This window comes from Chiloscyllium plagiosum, chromosome 7 (assembly GCF_004010195.1).
Source record: "Chiloscyllium plagiosum isolate BGI_BamShark_2017 chromosome 7, ASM401019v2, whole genome shotgun sequence".
NCBI classification, from domain to species: Eukaryota; Metazoa; Chordata; class Chondrichthyes; order Orectolobiformes; family Hemiscylliidae; genus Chiloscyllium; species Chiloscyllium plagiosum.
Window position 1 is genome coordinate 37199718 of NC_057716.1, and position 24613 is coordinate 37224330.

General features: G+C 41.2%; 1 protein-coding gene across 1 annotated transcript in view; it reads right to left on the reverse strand.

Annotated features, from left to right (window-relative positions):
• Positions 1 to 24613, reverse strand: part of LOC122551480 (protein FAM171B) — a 79716-nt gene that overhangs the window by 28483 nt on the left and 26620 nt on the right. The window contains exons 2-5 of the mRNA XM_043693447.1: positions 15319 to 15552; positions 13812 to 13904; positions 6061 to 6219; positions 2582 to 2752 (exon numbers count right to left, since the gene is read on the reverse strand). Of these exons, the coding sequence (XP_043549382.1) occupies positions 2582 to 2752; positions 6061 to 6219; positions 13812 to 13904; positions 15319 to 15552 (657 nt within the window). The remainder of the gene's footprint in view (positions 1 to 2581; positions 2753 to 6060; positions 6220 to 13811; positions 13905 to 15318; positions 15553 to 24613) is intronic.

The following is a 24613-nucleotide window of genomic DNA, read 5'->3' on the forward strand; positions in this document are numbered from 1 at the left end:
TATCAAACTTTAGACTTTCTGCGAATTTAAACTAAAGGCTGGTATCTTGGAGTAACATAATGGCCACATCACTGGCCCCACTTCCCAGCCAGAAAGTCAGGGCAAACTTGCCATTTCCTGGAATATGGTTCAAATTCCAATAGTGTGCAGTCAAGGCTCCAGATACCTTCAAGATAAGCATTCCGCCTCCAAGAAATAGCCACTGCTGATGCTGATGCAGACAAAGAACAACAATGCAGGCCCTGGATTGCACTTAAATGAGGTAGCTTCTGAGGAAAGCCCCATGACCTTTTTTGGGTTGGGGGGTTTGGGGTGTGTCCCATTTAAGGGTGTCAATTGGCCTGTGGACAGGAAAGCCAAACTCAATCTTCACTGCAGCTGACTTTATCAGGGGAAAGCAGGAAGGTCTCCTAGCCTGGTCCTACCCTTTGTGTTAATGGAATGATTTATTGAAAAATGTGGACTTCTCAGCCTTTGAAAGACACTGCAATAGAAATAGGATTACTCTGATTTTTGGACGTGGGCACTGAGGTAAAAATGTAAATTTGGTGCATCCATCTCATCTGAATGACTGTAGCATTTTTACTTCAGTGGGTTCAGCACTGCTGTCTTCCTAATGCTGTCAGCTGCCTCAAAGCTCTGCAGGAGAGCCAATTTACATGACTCACAAACAACATGATGCTTTAAAAACAAAGGCTGCCTCTCTTAAAAGTAAACTGCAAAGAGGAAAGCTGCTTAAATGTAAACTATGGCAAAATGAACCTGAGGGCACTTACAGGCTCCCACTTTGGAGGCATTAAAGGCATGGGGCTGAAGGTTCAATGGCATGGTTCCAGTGAGGCTCTGGAAGAATACTCTCCTTAGGTGAGTGGAAGCAGGTAACCAGAGAGGTTAACTTCCAGAGTCTGGCCCCAAGAATTTAGAAGTCACATGATACCAGGTTATAGTCCAACCGGTTTACTTAAACTCACAAGCTTTCAGAGTGGCACTTCTTCGTCAGGTGATCCTTCACCTGACAAAGGAGCAGCGCTCTGAAAGCTTGTGATTTTAATTAAACCTGTTGGACTATAACCTGGCGTTGTGTGACTTCTTTCTTTGTCCACCTCAGTCCTACACTGGCATCTCATCATGGCCACATTCACAAGATGCCACATGAGCACTCAAGGTCAGAGTGTGTCTGTGTCAACAGACATCCCCTACCCATCTCACCACAAGCTTCTCAAACTGCGCAATGCACTCCCTACCCTTCACTCATCCATCTAAAGTCCCTAGCATTTAGAATTCAGACTGAACAGACTGAAAATCTAGCTCATCCTTATGTATATCCTAATGGCGTTAGATGTAAACCCACCTGCTGACTGCACCATTCATCACCAATCCTAACAATCATTGGCAACCTGCCCTTGCTCCTTGACACCAAAAGTGAGGGCAGTAGAAATGATAAAGCAAAAGAATCCCTCAACTCCTGAGGCACATGGCCATGTTGGATCTCAGCATCAAGATGACATTTGTAATGGGCCCCCTGTATCAGTGAAGACATTGGGTATGGTGATACATTCCTGCATTAAGTCTCTTTTCACAGCCTGTACACTCTCATCATACTGTCTCACTGCCTGCTTCCCACCCTGAACAGCTCCTTTTCAATTCCTGCTTTACGCTACCCTATTACTGTCAGCTGCACAGACACAAAGCTCCAGTAGGAGAAAGAGAAGCAGCACAAAACTGATGAAGAGGCAGTATCACTTGATCTGCTACCAGTAGCCACCAGCCCTGATAAAGGCTCACAAGTACCACAGTGCTACAGTTTGGATCTGCATGTACTAAGATATGTGGAAATGAGGTAGTCTAGCTCTCTCTCAAGGGAGAGGCCACAGACAAGTTTATCAGACTTTGAGATGCAGCTTAGGGAAATGATCCTCATGGTAGATTAGTGGAGGAGAAACGTCTTGAGCCATGCAAGAGGCAGTCAGATACTGCACTGAGATAGAGGGCAGATTGGATGGAATTTTGGAATGTTGTCAAAAAATTATCTGAAAGGTTTAATAGCTCTTCTCATCTGTACATTTAAACTAAAATCAAATTGCATCTGTCAACACCAGAAATTGAATAAGTAATATGTTACTGCAACTTAATACTCTCCTATTGAGTGAAAGCATGTAATCAGGCCATTTCGCTAACATTTTGACTGTTGCACTTCAGTGTACAAACAAACTATTGTTTGTTCCACGGGGTATCATTATTGTTCCACATTAATCAGAATTATAGATTTTTAAAAATAGAATCCCTAGTGTGGAAACAGACCCTTCGGCCCCCCTGACTAATGCACCTAATCTACACATCCCTGAACACTATGGGGAATCTGGCATGTCCAATTCACCTAACCCGCACACCTTTGGACTGTGTGAGGAAAATGGAGCACCTGGAGGAAACCCACGCAGACTCGGGGAGAATGTGCAAACTCCACACAGTCACCTGAAGCTGGAATCGAACCAGGATAACTCATGCTTTGAGGCAGCAGTGCTAACCACTGAGCCAAAGTGCCACCTCATGGTGGCTCAGATATTGAGATTCACTCACATACCAATTTTCAGGTCAAATGTCCAGGCTGGAAGGGCATCTGCATGTGTCACTATGTCTGTTGGTCCAAGAGGTAATGTAATTTGAATGGATCCCGAAACTTTCACATTTTCTTCAGCAGAAAACAACTGAACACTAACAGCAGCAAGAGGTGTCAATTCAATGCTCTTCAGTCCTGTAGGAGAAATAATATTCTTTTAAAGAATTGTGTAAAATGCAAACAGATTCACATTAATATGGAAGTAAATTTCTGTATGAGATCAAATATGGATTTGTCAGTCAACCAAACAAAAATGAACACACACTTAATGACGTGCGTTGTTCCAAAAATTTGTTGGTGAGGCAGCAACAGCAACAATTTCTCAAGTTGCTATTTGAATGAGAAATTACCAGTGGCCATTGCGAATATTTTAGCATGGGTTTCTCCTTGTGTTTTTTGATTATAGAATCACGGAGGTCTACAGCTTGAAAACATGCCTCTCGGCCCAACTTACCTCTGCTGCCCAGGTTTCACACCTTAAATTACTTCTATTTGCCTGCATTTGGTCTATATGTATCTGAAGAAGGGCTTATGCCTGAAACGTCGATTCTCCTGCTCCTTGGATGCTGCCTGACCTGCTGCGCTTTTCCAGCAACACATTTTTCAGCTTTGATCTCCAGCATCTGCACTCCTCACTTTCTCCTATATGTATCTATACCTATCTCAACCATGTACCTGTCTAAATGTTTCTTAAATTATGAAATATTCGCTTCCACCACTACCTCTGACAGCCCATTCCGGACACAGACTACCCTCTGAGTGATGAAATTGCCCCCCGAACTCTTTTGTATCTCTCCCCTCTCATTGTAAACCTATGTCATCTAGTTGTTGACTTCCCTTCCATGGGGAAAAGCTGTTGGCTATCAACCTTGTCTAAGCCTCTCATGATTTTATATACCTCTATACAGTCACCCCTCAGTAACCTAGGCTCCAGGGGAAAAGGTCCCAGCCTATCCAACCTCAAACCTTACAGTCCAGGTAGCATCCTAGTAAATCTTTTCTGCACACTTTCTCGTTTAATAATATTCTTTCTATGGTAGGGTGACCAGAACTACATGCAGTACTCCAACTATAGCCTCACCAACATCTTGTACAGGTGCAACAAGGTGTCCCAACTCCCATACTCAATACTCTGACCAAAAAAAGTTAGCTGAAAGCGTTCTTCACTACCCTGTCAACTTGTGACTCCATTGTTAAGGAGCTATGAACCTGTACCCCAAAACCTCATAGTTCTATAATACTCCGAAGGGCCCCACCATTGACTGTGTTAACCCTGCCCTGGTTTGCCATCTCAAAATGCAACACCTTACATTTATCTGTATTAAACTCCATCTTCCATTCCTCAACCCACTGACCCAGTTGATCAAGATCTTGCTGCATCGCCACATAACATTCCTCACTGTCCACTATGTCACCAATCTTGGTATCGATCCGCAAACTTACTAAGCATAGCTCCTAAATTCTCATCCAAATCATTTATATAAATGTCAAGTAACCATTGGCAAGGCAGCGATCTCTGTGGCACACCACTGGTCACAGGCCTCCAATCTGAAAAACAACCCTCTACCACCACCCTCTGACTTCTACCATCAAACTAGCTTTGTCTCCAATTGGCTAGCTCTCCCTGGTACCTGTGAGATTTAATCTTACTGAACAACCGACCATGCGGTATATTCTCAAAGGCCTTGCTAAAGTCCGTGTAGGCAACATCTACCATATTGCACTCATCTACTTTCTTGGATTATGTGTTATTTCTTTTTAAATTCTAATAAATGTAGTTTTCGTTGGCATATAATTGTACACAAGCAGAAGAGTAAATTGGTTACCATTGTAATAAAATATTTACAACAATCTGTGGATCAGGTTGAGCATCAGTTACTTCAATGAAAATCTGTGGAATTAAAGAAAGTTTAACCAGTGAAGTTAGCGTTTTACCTCGAGTTTGAAAGTTATGGAAGTTACTTCTCAGTTCAGTGTAGCCTGGATTTTATTTTTGTTTCAGATAATTATCCATTTGTGTTTTGAAGGCAATGATTAAATCTGGCTCCACCACTTTCAGGCAGTACTTTCCACATCCTGAACAATTGCAGTGTAAGAAGGCTTTTTTCCTGATCTTGTCCTGGCTTTTTTGTCGATTGCCTTAAAACCATGTGCTCTTGTTCTTGACCATTCTATCAATGGGATCAATCTCTTCCATCTACTCTGTTCAAACCACTCACAATGTCTGTCAAATCTCTTCTTTCCTCTTTGCTCCAAGGATAAAAATCTCTACCTCACTAATCTAACTGAAGTCTCTCATCCCTGGAATTACTTGTGTATATATTTCAGATACCCTCCCTAAGTCAACAGACTCACCTTAATTTAAAATGCCCAGAATTAGACATGATAGTCCAGTTGAAAAGACTCACCACATTTTCTTTGGTTTTTATGCTCTTTGCTTGTACGCTTGATTATAGAGCCTAGAATTTCGTAAGCCATATCAAGCACTTCCTCAATCTGGAACCACCTTCAATAATTTGTGCATGTTTATTTCCATGCCCCCTTCTTTTCCAACTGTATACCCTTTATTGTCTATTGCCCCACCTTATTCTTTCTACAAAAATGCATTACTTCAAACTTCTCTGCTTTAAATTTTATTTGCTACATGTACATCCATTCCACCTTCCTGTCACAGAAAAACAGCATTCATAGAGTGTAGAAAGAGACCATTCTACCCAGCATGCCTGCACCAAATGTGCAATTTACTTATTGTCATTTTGCCACCATCTCCCTGTAACACTGTACATTCTACCCTTTCAAATAACTGTCTAACTTGCAGTTGGAAGCTTCATTTGAACATACCTCCAGCATGCTCGCATGCCACGCATTTCTGACCTTAACTCCTTGCTACATGAAAAAAAGTTTTTCTTTTACCAATGCCTTTAAATCTGTGCCCTCTCGTTCTTGATCCTTTCATGAGTGGGACCAAGTTTGCCCTAATATAAACAGATACTCCTGATTTTGAATGCCTGTATCAAATCTCCTCTCAACCTTCTTTTCTCCAAGGAAAATAGTTCTAACCTCTCCAATCTATCCTCATAACTGAAGTTTCTCATCCCTAGAACAATTCTTGTGAATCCTTTCTGCATTTTATCCAATGTCATCACGTCCTTCCTCAAGTGTGATGTCCAGAAATAGACACAAAACTCCAGTTGAGAAAAAAATAGTGCCCTATACAAATTAACATCTAGGTCCTCTTCAAGTCTATCGCTAGCCTCCTCACAGTTCACACATCTATGATAGTAGCCAGAGCAATTTTTCCACATAGCGATCTCCTTCCTTCAATTAAGTCATTTTGCAGAGACTTGGCACTTTTCCACAATGGCATGTATTAGGAGTACCACTACTATAAGAAAACACAGGATGACAAGATGAAATGTGATGCTCACAAGAGATTCTCTTACTTGATTTGTTCATTAAGGTTCCCATTGTATGGATAAAGTTGTCTGTTCCCCAGGGAGGTTGTGGAGCTGTGAGATAGGCTGTTAGATTAGAAACATAGGTGTTCTTCGGTAGTCTCAGCAATCCCTTTGGAAACTGGACACTGGGATACCTTCGGTCATCTCAAAAACATAAGAACGTTCATCATAAATGGAAGGAAAACAAAAGCCTGATCTGGAGTATGCTGCAGAATTAGGTGACATTGTTCTATTCAGTAATAAGATACGTTAACTGTAAGCTTTAAGTTTTGAGAGACTGGCATTCAATATTAACATACATATAAAATACCACTTTGAATGAAAAGTACAAAATACCGTGGCAAACATGAAATTATATTAAGCCATTTAAAGGCATAGGCCTGCACAATACGAATATGTTGCTTGTACAGGTTTGCAGATCTTTTCACAATGACCCTGTCGGAATCTTCACTCTAATACTATACAACCAGACTGAAAGTTTATAGTTTGAGACATAGTGGGATTATAGCTGCATTTCTGATTTAGGGCACTGGAGCACTAGGAGTGACACAGGATGAAAATCACTTTCCTTTAAATTATTTCTAAATAGTTTATTTGCTTTTTGATTTTTACATAGGGAAACATAATCATTAGGAGCACGGGAAATATGTATTCCACCCAGTCCGAAGCAATCAAATACTGACTATCCTGGAAGAAATTACGTTCCACAGCCAAACTATTGTAATGGAGCCCATCTCGTGAGATATCACCCTGAATTTCACAATAACAGTTGCAATCTCAGGATATAATGATATCCCTACATTCTATATTTCTGATTCAAACAAATGGCGTCTTCCTTCTGACTTCAACATCTTAATATTGTTGACCAAAGGAGTAAAGTTCTACATCAACTTTCAACTTGATAGCACATAATTTACACAAAGAGAAGAATCAAAATTATCTTAAAATACCACAAAATAATGAAAAGATTGGTTGCCTTCTGATGCAAATATATGAATTGGGAGCAGAAGAAGACCATTTGGCTCTTCAAAGCTTCTCTGCCAGTTGATATGGCTATAGCTGATTGATTTGTGAACAGAATTCCACACTTTCATCTACCTTTGATTCCCTTGCCCAACAAAAATCCAGAGTCACACAACCCTCAGAAGATGTTCCCCTCATCTCTGTCCAAAAGGGTTGATCCATAATCTTAAAACAATGCCACCCAAGTTCTGGACTCATCCACAACGAAGCATTTTTTCCATGACCGCTTCATCAAGACCACTCAGAACCTTGTACATTTCAACCAAATCACTCCTCCCATTTCCACACTCCAGTGAAAACAAGCCCAACCTGCCCATTTTTTCCACATAAGAAAACCCATCAGTCCTGGTATTAATCTAGTAGACCTCCTCTAAACTCCTATTAACAAATTTCCATCCTTATTTAAATCAGACCAAAACTGTATGCAGTATTGGTCTTACCAATGTCCTGCATTACACCCATAAAACCTCCTAACTTTTATTTTAATTTCCTCACAATAAAGGAGAGTATTCCAATAATGTTATTAATCACTTGCTGTCAATGCATTGTAACTTTTTGTTCAAAGACATGAGTCACACCTAGATCTCTCTGAACCTCGGAATTCTGCAATCATTCCCTGCTTATTTATTTTTCCCGCCAAAGTGAATAATGCTCATTTTCACACATAACATTCCATCTACCAGATCTTTGTCACGTCATCTGTCTATAATCGGTCTGCATCATTGTTCTGTTATCTTCACAACATACTTTGTGCAAGCTGCCATGTCTCTGATTCCCTGAAGTCATTAGTATAAATTGTATAACATTGATGGACAAACTCCTATTGGGTCCCTCTGACAGACCTTGTCAATCTGAAAAAGACCTTTTATGCATACTATTTTCTGCCTGCCAGCTATCCAAACTTCCATCTGTGCTAATATGCTACAAACTTCTGCTCTGTGCAATAATCCTTATGTCTTTAAAGAATTACATTAAATTGGTTAAAATGGCTCTTGAAATGAGTGGTTTGATAGACCATGTCAGAGGGCAGTTAAGATTCATCTATATTATTGTGGGTCTGGAGTCACATGTAAGGGCAGTACATTTTCCTCCCCCTAAGGTATTTAAGAACCAGATGGGTTTTTAGGACAATAATATTTTCATGGCACCATTACTGAGACTAGATATCAATTTCAGAATTATTCATTACATTTAAATTCCACCACTTCCATGACACCATTTGAACCTATGTCCCTGAGCATTAATGTGATCCTTGAATTATCAGTCCAATGACATTTGTTTTACTTCACCATCTTCCCTGGAATTTGGAAGAATAGGGAGGACTCAATGTATTCAGAATAAATCAAATGCTAGAAGGCTTTTCTTTTTCTAGAGGGTAGTGAGCCTCTGGAGCACACAGCTGGGATTTTCTTTTCTGACTCTAAACACCATGAAGATCAGATAGGCTGGGTTGTGACTGGGACAAAGGCTAGATCATATGGCAGATATGTAATTAACTGATGCCATTTGCCAGGTTAATGCACAAACCTCACATGAAGAGGGGATAAAAATATACCCAGAATCACCCTTATTCCCCACCCTTATTGCATGTGGATGCTTGAAGCTATCAGTTTGTAACACCAAGTGCCATTAAGTGCTGAGGTTCTACCTGTCGTTGGTGCTACAAAGGACACATTGCTACGGAATGCTCCAAACAGTTGGACCATAGCATATCACCTGTCCCTTGTGGAAAGAATTATGCTGGTAAAGATCTTTTATCACAGGTTCATCAGGCAGTGGTGCATATTTTGCACCCTTGAAGTCCTGCAGGAAAAGGAGGCAATGGATCCTGTTGGTCGCTTCACTGGGCAGACTGTCAGTCACCCGACGGAATGTCATCTCACCAGAACTTGCAAATAAATGCTAACATGTTATTTGCCATTATATCCATTCTACACAATCAGAGCCTCAGCCCCCCTGCACATTACCCTCAAGAATGTTATGGTGGTGGAGAGACCACTATCACAACCTGTTGGAGTGTGTCTTTGCAAAAGAGATCTGGAGACAGATGCAGCAGTTTTTGTTGAGTTTCATTTTAAGAAGTTTCAGACACAGGACTGTCTGTATTATGGGTTTCCCAGAAGGACATACCACAATAAACATCAACTGCTGCTGAAGGATCATCAACACAGTGAAAGATCTTGCCTGAAACTTGCTGATTTTCTAATGTGAAGAACTGTGCCTGACTGGGTGTTGCAGACTACTACATTCCAAGGTTCAAGTCTATATCCTGAGGGACAGAGAAAGTTTGGGACAGCCACATCTGAGGCACAACAGAAGATGATCCAACACCTTTCTGGTATAATAGATTGAAGGACTGAAAAAGTACAACCCTTGGGCTATATGTTATTTCACTAGAGTGAGAACTTGAGACACCTTGAACATGTGTCTGGCGTGACGGACTAGCTGAACTTTTCCGATCCTTCATATCATAACATCATTAAATAACTGAAGTTGTCATTTCAAACTCAATTTAAACCAGACGAGGACAGTGGAACAGCATTAATGTTATTTGCAAATTTAGCAGTCCACCAATTATATCATTCAATGCAAATCCCAGCTCCAAAACATCACCATCTGCTAAAACACAACCTTACTTGCTGCTTTCACTAATTTTCAATTCCCACTGGTCATGTCCCAATTACACCTCCAGCTTACATCAAGCACTGTAAATGTTTCTGAAATACGTACACGCTTCACAAGATATCCTCAGGGTTAGTATGTTCCTGCACCTCCTTTTCAACCAAGATCGGTTTCAATACTCAGATGTGCATTTCTGGGAGAAGGGAAAGACTTTGAATAGAAATCCTGCATTTTAAACCTGGTTTATGATGTGGATGCCTTGCATGTTGTAATTAAATAAAACTCTTCAAATAGACAGTTTATTCTGATATTTTAGGTAAAGGGATATTGATATCATTTTCTTAAAAAGGCTAAAGAAAATACATATTTAAACAGGGATAATTCAGTTAAAAACAACCTTCCCCCTTTACATCCTTCTGTACTAAAGTATATGGTTAGGCAGAAAACCATTTGACCTCTATATCATAGCTTTCCAGGTTTTCTGTACCTGTGGATATACAAGGTAGCATGATGTTCTCAGCCAAGGTATGCTTTTCCTGAAATTCCCATCAGAGTCAGGCTCAAAACCTGATTCCCAGATTTCCTATGGAACTACTGCCTGTTAATGGATACTATATTCATCAAGCCTTTCACAGTAAGGTTTGTGGCACTACATACAATGCCAATGGAGACTTCAGTTTGCTCAATGTTAACTCTCATCCTATTAACCTTGAAAGCTCAGCTTTCAAGAGGATCAGTTAAAGGAACTCCAGATGTGGTAAGTTTATGATAAGTTTCATAGCATCTCAACCACAGAGTATTAACAATATTTTAAGGACTATTCACACCCATTGCTGTGAACTCAATTTCTGTGAACTCAACCACAGAAACCGTTGTTAGCCCAGTAGATTGCATTCTTGGAGCTGGAGGTCAATGAGCAGTAAAGTGATGCAAAAAAGGTTGAATAAACAGGATGCTGATTAAAAACAGAGGAGTTATTCCAGTTAGATTACAAAGATGATCCAATGACATGTGGATGTGCCTATGAGAGAAGGTGCAAAACTTGACCTACTCTTGGGAAATAAGGCAGGTGACTGAGGTGTCAGTGGGGGAGCACTTTCGGGCCAGCGACCATAATTCTACTAGTTTTAAAATAGTGATGGAAAAGGATAGACCAGATCTAAAAGTTGACGTTCTTAATTGGAGAAAGGCTAATTTTGATAGCATTGAGCAAGAACTCTCAAAGGCTGATTGCGGCGGATGTTCGCAGAGATCGCTGGAAAGTGGGAAGTCTTCAGAAATGAGATAATGAGAGCCCAGAGACTGTTATATTCCTGTTAGGGTGAAAAGAAAGGCTAGTAGGTACAGGGAAGGCTGGAAGATGACAGAAATTGAGAATTTGATTAAGAAAAAGAAGAAAGCATATATCAGGTATAGACAGGATAGATCAAGTGAATCCTTAAAAGAGTATAAAGGCATTAGGAGTATACTTAAGAGGGAAATCAGGAGGGCAAAAAGGGGACATAACATAATGGGGTGGCATGGTGGCTCAGTGGTTAGCACTGCTGCCTCACAGCGCCAGGGACCTGGGTTCAATTCTCGCCTTGGGCAACTGTCTGTCTGGAGTTTGCACATTCTCTCCGTGTCTGCTTGGGATTCTTCCGGGTGCTCGGGTTTCCTCCCACAGTCCAAAGATGTGCAGGTCAGATGAATTGGCCATGCTAAATTGCCCATAGTGTTAGGTGCATTAGTCAGGGGTAAATATAGGGGAGATTAATGGGTCTGGGTGGCTTACTCTTCGGAGGTTCGGTGTGGACTTGTTGGGCCGAAGGGCCTGTCTCCAAGCTATGGGAGTCTTATCATCTTATCCAACTTTGGAAAATAGGGTTCTTATGAATACATTAAGGAAAAAAGGTTAACTAGGGAGAGAATAGGGCCCCTCTAAGATCGGCAAGATGGCCTTTGTGTGGAGCAGTAGGAGATGGGGGGGATATATTAAACAAGTATTTTGCATCAGTGTTTACTGTTGAGAAGGACATGGAAGATATAGAATGTAGGGAATTGGATGGTGACATCTTGAAAAATGTCCATATTACAGAGGAGGAAATGCAGGATGTCTTGAAACGCAAAAAAAGTGGATAAATGCTGAGGACCTGATCAGGTGTATCTTAGAAATCTGTGGGAAACTAGGGAAGTGATTGCTGGGCCCCTTGCTGAAATAGTTGTATCATCGATAGTCACAGGTGAGGTGCCAGAAGACTGGAGGTTGGCTAACGTGGTGCCACTATTTAAAAAAGGTGATAAGGACAAGCCCGGGAACTACAGACTGGTGAGCCTGAAGTCAGTGAGGGATAGGATATACATGTATTCGGAAAGGCAAGAACTAATTAGGGATAGTCAACATGGCTTTGTGCGTAGGAAATCATGTCTCACAAACTTGATTGAGGTTTATGAAGAAGTAACAAAGATGATTGTTGAGGGCAGAGTGGTAGACGTGATCCATATGGACTTCAGTACGGTGTTCGACAAGATGCCCCCATGAGACTGGTTAGCAACATTAGATCTCATGGAATACAGGGAGAGCTAGCCATTTGGATACAGAACTGGCTCGAAGGTAGAAGACAGAGGGTGATGGTGGAGGGTTGTTTTTCAGACTGGAGGCCTGTAGCCAGTGGAGTGCCACAGAGATCGGTGCTGGGACCGCTACTGATTTGGATATGAGCATAAAAGGTATAGTTAGTAAGTTTGCAGATGACACCACAGCGAAGAAGGTTACTAAGCATATGTTGTTCTGTGTGGATGCTGTTTTAATAAGGTTCATTAATGATTTGACCAAATCCACATCTCATTTATTTGCTTTCACTCCTACAAGAGTGATTGATTCTTTTGGATGTGCATTATTTCAAAGAACTGACTCAAATCACAAAGGGGTATTTTGGAAAAGCAAATTTTAGCAGGACTTATACACTTAATGGTAAGGTCCTCAGGAGTGTTGCTGAACAAAGAGACCTTGGAGTGCAGATTCACAGCTCCTTGAAAGTGGAGTCGCAGGTAGATAGGATAGTGAAGAAGGCATTTGGTATGCTTTCCTTTATTGGTCAGAGTATTGAATACAGGAGTTTGGAGGTCATGTTGCGGCTGTACAGGACATTGGTTAGGCCACTGTTGGAATAGTGCGTGCAATTCTGGTTTCCTTCTTTTCAGAATGATGTTGTGAAACCTGAAGGGGTTCAAAAAAGATTTACAAGGATGTTGCCAGGGTTGGAGGATTTGAGCTATCGGGAAAGGCTGAACAGGCTGGGGCTGTTTTCCCTGGAGCATCAGAGGCTGAGGGGTGACCTTATAGAGGCTTACAAAATTATGAGGGGCATGGATAGGGTAAATAGGCAAAGTCTTTTCCCTGGGGTCAGGGAGTCCAGAACTAGACGGCATAGTTTTAGGGTGAGAGGGGAAAGATATAAAAGAGACCTAAGGGGCAACTTTTTCACGCAGAGGGTGGTACATGTATGGAATGAGCTGCCAGAGGAAGTGGTGGAGGCTGGTACAATTGCAACATTTAAGAGGCATTTGGAAGGGTGTATGAATAAGAAGGGTTTGGATGGATATGGGCCGGGTGCTGGCAAGTGGGACTAGATTGGGTTGGAATAGCTGGTCGGCATGGATGGGTTGGACCGAAGGGTCTGTTTCCATGTTGTATATTTCTATGACTGTATGACTCTATGTTTAATGTTGGGTTACTGGGTCACAGAAGTACATACACAGCAGAGAGTTAACTCCCATAAAAGGAATACGTTCAGATCACTCACAAGAGAGATCAACACATCAAACTCAAGGAGATATTGAAAGCATACCCAAGTTTATAACAAAATCCAAACAGAAAAGCTTTCTGAGGAAGGTGCACTAAAATAACTTTTATGTCTTTGATTATCTAAGGGGATCAAATAGTCATGTTTTATATATGTACATAATGGATTTGAGGACAGATACAAATTTAAGTTCAAAAGTGCTCCAAAAAAGTATTCTCCACTGTCAGATTTTTGATAACAACACTAAAAAGCTACAAAATAATCAATGAAAGATAAAACAGCAAAAACAGTGATTACTCCACCTACCAATTTTTCCTCCTGTAATTAAAATTGTGTCTTCAAATAGCCAGAGATTTGCTCGACTTTGTGGAAGCATTGAAAGAGTTACAGCTGCAAAAACTGAAAAACAGAAATAACACAACAAAATAAACCTCTAAAGTAAGAATTCAGTATAACAACCAAATCTTTTTAGGAAGATTTAAGCCTGTATTTCGCAAAAATGTTTACATGGCCACATTTGGTGCCCGAAAATTGCCATGGCCTCAGACCTGTGACAGGTTGGAGGGTGGGTAAGAGATTTCTGATGTGTTAGGGGGATGTTTGGGGAAGGAAGGGTGCAAGAAACTGTTAATATCAAAGAGTTCATAAGTAAAGTTGCATCTCTGAGATTTAAAAGGACCATACAGCCGGCTTACAACCTCAAAATTTGCACTGGTGACCTCACCCAGGGTTATGAAACATGGTTTGGAAAATCCTGACTTAAACTGTTCAAAATACAATGACACTTCCAACATTTTGACACCGCTTTCCAAAACTTTAAATCACCAAATAAATACTGTTACTATAATGAAGTCGCACGGTGGCACAGTGGTTAGCACTGCTGCCTCTCAGCGCCAGAGACCCGGGTTCAATTCCCGACTCAGGCGACTGACTGTGTGGAGTTTGCACGTTCTCCCCGTGTCTGTGTGGGTTTCCTCCGGGTGCTCCGGTTTCCTCCCACAGTCCAAAGATGTGCAGGTTAGGTGAATTGGCCATACTAAATTGCCGGTAGTGTTAGGTAAGGGGTAAATGTAGGGGTATGGGTGGGTTTCGCTTCGGCGGGTCAGTGTGGACTTGTTGGGCCGAAGGGCCTGTTTCCACACTGTAATCTCATCTGTAATCTCATCTGTAAAACATGGAACTTAAGACCCCAAGGAAAGCCCCAAGATTTTCTAAAGGAGATTCTACAAATGGATTAGACAACCAAGACTAAAAGTGTCAAACAAAGTTCTGTCAGTGCATCTTCAACGAGCTGTTACATACTGTGGCATCTTACAATAATATACAAGCTAACAAAAATACATGGTCCAACCCAATGGCTGAAGGGTCAAGGGTGAGCAAGGCTGTTTTGAAATCGTAACCAAACTTATGAGCAAAACAGACATTGATTCAAAGGTGAGTCAGGGCAGCTTCCATCTAAACTCTTCCTTATTGGGACATATGGGAAAGCAATTGTAATGCTGGACTCATTACATGCTCTGTAGTTGACTGCCAACAATGTCATTCATTCTACTCCTTTTCCTTAGAAGACTATATTTCAGGGTTGGGCCTATAATAATAGGACTGGTATAAATGCCTCATACCTCTGAAGAAAACATTCTTTTTATTTTGAAGTTAATTTAGATGAAAAGGATGAAGCAGAACCCAGGAAAAGAGAAGAACAATCAAAATTGGACAAAGATCATAAAACGTTAATCTCTTTTAATATGTTCAGAGAAATTTCTATTCTAGTGTACTGATCAGGTGGCAATATAAATGGCGATTTAACGTTTACCTGGCACTTTTTGGGTTTTCCAAGGCAATGATGTTAGCAGGTATCCTCCTTTACGTGCTGTGACAGTCAGAGTAAGGCCCAGCTTGTAAGGTACTTTCAAAAGAACTCCTCCACCATTTTCAGTGAGGGCTGAGTTTGTTTTTGTGTAGTTTACAAAGACATCAACAAGGACTTGATCCAGATAATGACGAGTGACCACATCGTTTATTTGCACCTTCAAGGTAAATAATGACCCTGAAAGAGAAGATTAACTGCTTAACAGTTTTGCTAAAGTATTATTAAAAATAGATCAGAATTCCGATTTTCTTTGCAAGTGGCTGATCTGTATTTGACTCTCTGCACGCAGACCAGCATTGCTTTGTAGATGTTTGTCTTCTGCTTCTCGGTAATTACCTTTTGGGTAAGTTTATTCAATGAATAATTTTAGCCTGAATTATTTTTTATTTGTTAATGGGATCTGGGCTTTGTTAACCAGGCCAGTGCTTATTGCCTATGCCTAATTTTGCAGAAGTGGGTTAAGAGTCAATCAGTGGGTATGAAGTCACATTGAGTCATACAGCATCGAAACAGACCCTTTGACTGAATTAGTCCTATGTGGCTACGTTTGGGCCCATATCCCTCTAAACCTTTTCTATCCCTCTACCTGTCCAAATGCCTTTTAAATGCTGAAATTGTACCCACCTCCAGCACTTCCTCTGGCAGCTCGTTCCATATATGCACCACCCTCTGTGTGAGAAAGTTGCTCCTCGGGTTCCTTTTAAACATTTTCCCTCTGACTTTAAAACCACATCTCCAGTTTTGGATTTCCCTAACCTGGGGTAAAGAGCTTGACTCTGCACCTTATCCATGCCCCTTATGATTTTATAAACTTCTGTAGAGTCACCTCTCAGCATCTGACACTGATAAAGTAGAGGGGAATCATCAATCAAAGGTATCCATTTTAAATCTCATCTTGCAATAATAATTTGTCTTATAAGGTTAAAATGACTACTGCAGTCACAGTGACCATGAGAATGCATTAGGAATATAAGAATTTTGACATAACCTTGCAGCTGTTCTTTCTCACACAACAGATAGTGAATAAAATATTGATAACTGTCTAGCTTTTTCTGCTATAACATAAAAGAAAGACACCAGATGTGGAAACATTTTAAATCTATAGGTATGCTTGATCTAATAGAATAAGACTAAAATGAATTAATCAACTAATTGCTAATTAAGAGAACTTAATTACAGAAAGAAATATTATACCCTGTGGAAAAGGGAATATGCGTGATTGTTACATACATAAGGTTATAAAATATGCCTTCTTGCTAAAAATCAGAGATCTGTCATTAGTCCATCCAGAGACATCTTGGTTGATACTCTGGACTATAAACTATTGATTTCTTGCCAGCTTAATTACAATAAAGTGTGTTTTTTGTAACTTACATGAGGTATGAGAATTTTTAAGAGTTCTTGATGTAGATTTGCTTGCTGAGCTCGAAGGTTTGTTTTCAGACATTTCATCACCATACTAGGTAACATCTTCAGTGAGCCTCTGGATGAAGCACTGGTGGTATAGCCCACTTTCTATTTATATGTTTGGGTTTTCCTGAGTTGGTGATTTCATTTCCTGTGGTGATATAATTGTGTATGGTGATGTAATTTCCTGTTCTTTTTCTCAGGGATGGTAAATGGGATCCAAGCCAATGTGTTTGTTGATAGAGTTCCGGTTGGAATGCCATGCTCTGAGGAACTCTCGTGTATGTTTCTGTTTCGCTTGTCCTAGGATGGATGTGTTGTCCCATTCGAAGTGGTGTCCTTCCTCATCCATATGTAATGATACTAGTGAGAGTGGGTCATGTCTTTTTGTGGCTAGTTGATGTTCATGTTTCCTGGTGGCTAGTTTTCTGCCTGTTTGTCCAATGTAGTGTTTGTTACAGTTCTTGCAAGGTACTTTGTAAATTACAATAGTTTTGCTTGTTGTCTGTATAGGGTCTTTCAAATTCGCCGCCACAAACCATGACGTCACTTCCGCCCCACCGACCTCGCAGACTCCGCGATCGCCGCCCAGACAACCGCCTCCACGATCGCCAAGAAGACCATAGAACATAGAACATAGAACATAGAAGAATACAGCGCAGTACAGGCCCTTGGGCCGCCCAGACAACCGCCTCCACGATCGCCAAGAAGACCATCGCCGACAGATTCACGGCCACCGCGGCTATCGGGAATAACACCGTTTCTGTCGTCGCCACAGCCACTTCTGCCCCTGGGTTGCCGTCACCGCAGCCACTTCCGCCCCCAGTGACATCACTAACCTGCACAACCACCTCGCCGCATGCGTCTCCGCTCCCACGCCGATCTCTGTCACCACGCCTAATCCTCCCTCTTTCAAATTCATTAGCTGCTATTTTAGTATGTTGGTGGGTTTGTGGGCTACCATGATGCCAAGGGGTCTGAGTAGTCTGGCAGTCATTTCCAAGAGCACCAACCCAAGGAAACCCAAATGTATAAAGAGAAAGCAGGCTACACCACCAGTGCTTCATCCGGAGGCTCACTGAAGATATCATTTCCCCTCCTCCCACCTTGTCTCAGTCAAATCCCTCGAACTCAGCACCGCCTTCCTAACCTGCAATCTTCTTCCTGACCTCTCCGCCCCCACCCCACTCCGGCCTATCACCCTCACCTTGACCTCCCTCCACCTATCGCATTTCCAACGCCCCTCCCCCAAGTCCCTCCTCCCTACCTTTTATCTTAGCCTGCTGGACACACCTTCCTCATTCCTGAAGAAGGGCTTATGCCCGAAATGACAATTCTCCTGTTCCTTGGATGCTGCCTGACCTGCTGCGCTTTTCCAGCAACACATTCTCAGCTCTGATCTCCAGCATCTGCAGCCCTCACTTTCTCCTCACTGAAGATATAACGTGGTATGGTGACAAAACATATGAAAAACGAACCTTCCAGCTCAGCGAGCAAACCTACATCCAGAACCTCAACCTGAGCTACAAATCTTCTCAAAACTTGCTAATTTTTAAGAGTCAACAATGCTCCAGGGCAAAAAGTCCCAGCCTATCCAGCATCTCCTTATAAATCAATCCCCCCACAGTCTCAATAAAATCCTTATACATTTTTTTGCTCCTTTCCAGTTTAATAACATAATTCCAGTAGCAGGACAATCAGATTTGTATGCAGTACTCCAAATGTGACCTTGCATTTGGTATACTGTGTCATGTTATAGTCTTGTACAGCTGTAATATGACATCTCAACTCCTATACTCAATACTCTGACCAAGACAAGCCTGCCAAAAGATTTTTTCACCACCTTGTCTGTGACACCACATTCAAAGAACGATGTACCTGTATCCCTCGGTCTCTCTGTTCGACGACACTCCCCAAGGCTCTTCCTGTGTAATGCCTGCCCTGGTTTGTCTTACCAAAATGTAACACCTCATGCTTATCTGAATTAAACTCCATCTGCCATTCCTCTGCCCTCTGGTCCAGTTCACCAAAGTTAGAAATCACATAACACCAAGTTACAGTCCAACAGGTTTGTTTGGAAGTACAAGCTTTTGGAGCACTGCTCCTTTATCAGGTAGCTAATTCTGACGAAGGAGCAACACTCTGAAAGTTTGTACTTCCAAATAAATCTGTTGGACTATAACCTGGTGTTGTGTGCTTTTTAACTTTGCCCATCCCAGTCCAACACCGGCATCTCCACGCTAGTTGATCAAGACCCCAATGTACTCTTATATAACTTCTTCACTGTACACAATACCACCAATTTTGATATCATCTGCAAACTTACTAAATTCTTATCCAAATCATTTATATAAATGATGAACAACAGCAAGCACCAATCCTTGCAGCACACCTGCAGCACAGGCATCAAGTCTAACGAACAACCTTCTACCACCACCCTCTGTTTTCTACCATCAAGACAATTTTATATTCAATTAGCTAGCTCTCCCTGTGTAATGTAATGTTATAATGTCAGCTAACCAGGCGAAGATTGCACATTTCGTTACCTACATGATACCAGTGCATTAGACCTTTTACAAAAATCAGCAATGGTCAAATGATTGTCATTAGTCCAGCTTTCTTTAAATTCCAGAATTTTTTAAAATTCAAAACTTTACCATCTGCTATGATGGAATTTGAAATTATGATCTCTGGTTTTTGGATTTCCAGTCTAGTGACATTAATACTAGGCTAGCATTTTAGCATAATCTCTTAAAGTGTATTGTTAAAATATTACATCAAAGTGTGCCAATGAAAATGTTTAATTGTCAGATCTGCCACTATCTTCGAACAGTTTTTTTTTTGAGGAGATGAGGTGCTTATTGTTGACAAGTTGGAGGTTACAATGAAAATCCCAATCGACAAACACAAACATCTAGTAAACTAAACACCCATTTAGGGCAAAGAATGATTAAACTATTTCTCAGAGAATCAAGCATCCAATTATTCTATTACAGATAATTTTCAAAATTGTTCAAAGTATTTAATTTCAAAATATTTGTTGTATACATGGTTACTACTGTAAAATATACTAAGGCACATTTTTCCAAGTGACAGAGCATTTTCTAACTTTGTTTTGTTTATCATTATGAGCTAACAATCTCTTACACCACAAATTATGAATCTAAAGCAGCAATAATTTCCTTGTATTCTACTTTTATTCACTACTGTATCAGATATTCAATAAAATAACATGTCTAATTTTTATCACCCACTGGGCAAAGTAATAAATAAAGGGAAATAGTTATAAACACAAATGTAGCACAATTTACAACATTATATCCATATATTTAGAGAAATTTATATTATAGTATATTTTTCAGGTAGCAACATATAATTGCAAATTAAATTGACAAATATTTCTAAAGTCTCATGTAAACTTGACAACTATACAAACAGAAATATCTGAATATACATAAATGGTTTACATCACTTAGCGAGGAAAAATAATCTGTTTACAAAGAACAATGACACTCATAAATCTACCAAAGCAAAGAAAATGAATACAGTCGAAAGAGAAACCCAAACATTTCAAACTCGCAATGAGATCCAACCGCTCACACACAAGTGATAATGATGAAGTGTTGTTTTATTTTATCAAGCCATATTGAATCACTTCATAAATGACAATCTTGATATCATGAAACATTATATAGAATAAACTTTAGAAATAAAGTTTATAGCTCAGAACCCCATGGCTGTTAACTTTAATTATCAGAAAATCAGATGCTGCACCGATTTCCATGCTGAAATATGCAATCTTTTATTGAGCAAGGCTTTGAATTGGGATGAATCATTTGGAAAGCATGCTCATGTGCAATAAAAATTTCAATAATGCACAATAATGTTGAACATACAAGCCCTCCAGATCATACATAAAGCAATCATTATGGGCTAAGAAAGTTTAGCATACACTCAAGCTTTAGCATTTTGTTTCTAAAAATAAGTGTATGATTTGCAATCATTGAAAGTAACGTAGATTTTCTTAATGCACCATGAATGTGCAGTCAGAAAAGGAAATTGTTAGGCACCAATTTGAAAAGCTGGGTTTGTGGCCAAGATCTGAGAACTGGTTGTAAATGCATCAAAGCATTGATTATGTTTTTTCTATTTAACTAAGCACATTACAAGAAGCTAAAATTGGCTCTATAAACACACTTGAGGAAATGACAGTGTCAGTATTCTAGGATACAGAATGGTTGGGGAAAGCAGAGGAACAAGGTGAGTTGCATAAGGTAACAAAATGAAGAAAATAAGATATATAAGGCATACTTGAACGACTGAATGGGAGCAAGAGGATGAAGGTCAGGACAATGAAGGCTATCAAGCTGAGCGTCAGCAAAGGGTTTAGGTTGACAGTGGCATACAATCAGGAAAGTAAGCAGGGAAGTGAAATGCAGTCTGCTTTCCCAGCAACTCTCTTAGTGTAAGGGAGGTAAAAATAACCTCCCTTCCCATCCCCTGACTCCCTTCCCACACTGCCTTTCCCCTCCTCCATCAACCAGATTCATTCCAGGTCGACCAACCAGGTCGTACCCTCTAGCTGTCTTCACCTCCCCCCACTTCACCACCCTGCCCCCGCAACCCTCTTTATCTGCAGCACCCCCTACACCCACCCTCAGTGCTGAAGAAGGGTTACGTGCAAAACGTCAATTCTCCATCACCTGATGCTGCCTGGCTTGCTGTGTTCTTCCAGTCTCCTGTCTGTCTACCTGGAATTAACTGAAGCTTTCAACTGATTAAATTATGGTCAGAAATGGGCCTCTTCTGGGCAAGGATGTCCAGTAAAAACTAATAGCCTTGCTTCAGACTTGGGGTTGGAGGCAGGGAAGGATTTCCTCGTCAGATACTTTTAGGCCTGTTCCTCAGAAAGTCACCTGCTTCCTTCATCACCCCTGCCACACTCCCCATCCCAAACCTATCATCCAGGTGAACCATCCTAAAGCTACCACCCTTCTTGTTGCTCCAGTGCAGTTGCAGTGTCAGCAGTGGTCACTGCTCCTAGTAGAAATGCTGGAAGTAAAGTCTTGGAGTTGAAATCTTTGCTCTTGCAGGAAGAGAAGCCTCAAAACCAGCAGTCATTTTTTACAAAATACTTAGACTTGGCACAGGTGTATTATTGTATTACATGTCTGCATTATCCTTCTTTTATGAAGTCAGATGCGGAGTATTCATTAAACGCAATTTCTGATATTCAACATCCACAGACATTTTCTTCTGTTCTTTATACAAGTTGTTAAACATCTTGGGATTTCTCCTGATTTTAAGTATTTGAAGTACATGATGATGGGGACAAAAGGTAATGGTGACAGAAGATGACTGAGTGGAAATTTAAAAATTTGCAACTTACACTGCTGCTACTTATCCTTGATTTATGACTACAACCTCAGTTCCCTAACTGCAATGCTTCTGCCCAGGAGAGATTCCCTCCTACAAGTTACTGATTAAACATTTAAACATGACACGTAGCACAGTCTGCTCTGCCAAGTTAATTGAATGTTTGAAATGTCTAGAACTTCCAACAAACCCCCAGGCACTTTTTAAACCAGATTGAATATTGCACTAGTATTACGCTTGGCGATGTGAAATAACAGAGGTGAAAGATTGCCTCTCTGGAATACCTCTCATGTCTTTTCACTGGAGACAGTCTAGCCTTGACTACAAATTTACAATGAAATTTTATGAGAGGACATGTGGCAGATAAAACTCAAAATAGAAAAGTACAAAGTGGAACCTTTTTGGTAGGAAGAGCAGGGAAAGACAATACAAATAAATGGTACAAATCAAAATGTGTGACAGGAACAGAATGACTCAGGAGTATGATCATTTAAACAAGCAATAATGAAATTAATAAACTTATTCACGACCCCTTAAGAGGAAACTATAACAAAAAAAACAAGCTTTAAAGCAAACTTATCCAATCAAAAAAAGAAATTACTAGAACTGATTATTCACTCCAGCTCCTGCCACACTGGTCACAGAAGGTCTCATGCGTATCACTGGACACCGTGCTCTCTCTCCAAGATACCCGGGCACAGATACAATCACAAAAGAACATAGGACATAGAACAATACAGTGCAGAACAGGCCCTTCGGCCCTAGATGTTGCGCCGAGCTGTGAACTAATCTAAGCCTGTCCCTCTACACTATCCAATTATCATCTATATGCTTATCCAAGGATTGTTTAAATCTCCCTAATGTGGCTGAGTTAGTTACATTGGCAGGCAGGGCATTCCATGCCCTTACCACTCTCTGAGTGAAGAACCTGCCTCTGACATCTGTCTTAAATCTGTTACCCCTCAATTTGCAGCTATGCCCTCTTGTACAAGCTGACGTCATCACCCTAGGAAAAAGACTCTCACTGTCCATTCTATCTAATCCTCTGATCATCTTGTATGTCTCTATTAAATCCCCTCTTAGCCTTCTCCTCTCCAATGAGAACAGACCCAAGTCCCTAAACACTTCCTCATAAGACCTTCCCTCCAAACCAGGCAACATCCTGGTAAATCTCCTCTGCACCTTTTTCCAATGCTTCCACATCCTTCTTGTAATGGGGCGACCAGAACTGTACACAATATTCCAAGTGAGGCCGCACTAGCATTTTGTATCGTTGCAGCATGGCATCATGACTCCGGAACTCAATCCCTCTACCAATAAAATCTAACATATTGTATGCCTTCTTAACAGCACTATCAATTTGGGCGGCAACTTTCAGGGATCTATGTACATGGACACCAAGATCTCTCTGCACATCCACACTACCAAGAATCTTTCCATTGACCCAGTATTCTGCCTTCTAGTTATTCGTCCCAAAGTGAATCACCTCACATTTATCTGCATTGAACTCCATTTGCCAGCTCTCAGCCCAATTCTGCAGTATATCCAAGCCCCCCTGCAACCTGCAACATTCTTCCACACTGACCACCAGTCCATCAACTTTAGTGTCATTTGCAAACTTACTATCCCATCCACCAATGCCTGCTTCCAAGTCATTTATAAAAATGACAAACAGCAGTGGTCCCAAAACAGATCCCTGTGGCACATCACTAATAACCGGACTCCAGGCTGAACATTTTCCATCAACCACCACTGCTGCCAGTTTCTAATCCAAACTGCTAAATCACTCTCAATCCCATGCCTCTGCATTTTCTCCAAAAGCCTACTATGTGGAACCTTACCAAAGGCTTTACTGAAGTCCATGTACACCATCAACTCCATCTCAAACATCAAAAACTGTAAGTACAACAAACTTTTATCTACCCACCTCCATAACCAGCGCTCCGCAAACATTCCAGAAGGTTCCCCTGGCCTCGGAATTTACTCAGACGCCATTAGCCATGCAGCTGATTCAGCTGCCACCCCCACGCTGATTGACGATGTCACTTCTGCCCCCATCATGGCCACTCCCACAACCACTGGTTGTGGGAGTGGCCATGATGGGGGCAGAAGTGACATCGTCAATCAGCGTGGGGGTGGTAGCTGAATCAGCTGCATGGCTAATGGCGTCTGAGTAAATTCCAAGGCCAGGGGAATCTTCTGGAATGTTTGCGGAGCGCTCACAATTCCTCATGCATCACACGTGACATCACTTCCGCCCTTCACATCATCGCTGATGCCACATGCTCAGTGACTTCCGCCACCCTTACTGCCATGGTCACCACCACTTCCGCTCCCACCAGCGCCACTCACCTGCATTCTGCTGACATGCCCCCCACAGACCCCACTGTCACTATCCCCACGCCCCAGAACCCCGAGGGGAACACTACCCCTGCTCATGACTCCACCCCCATTC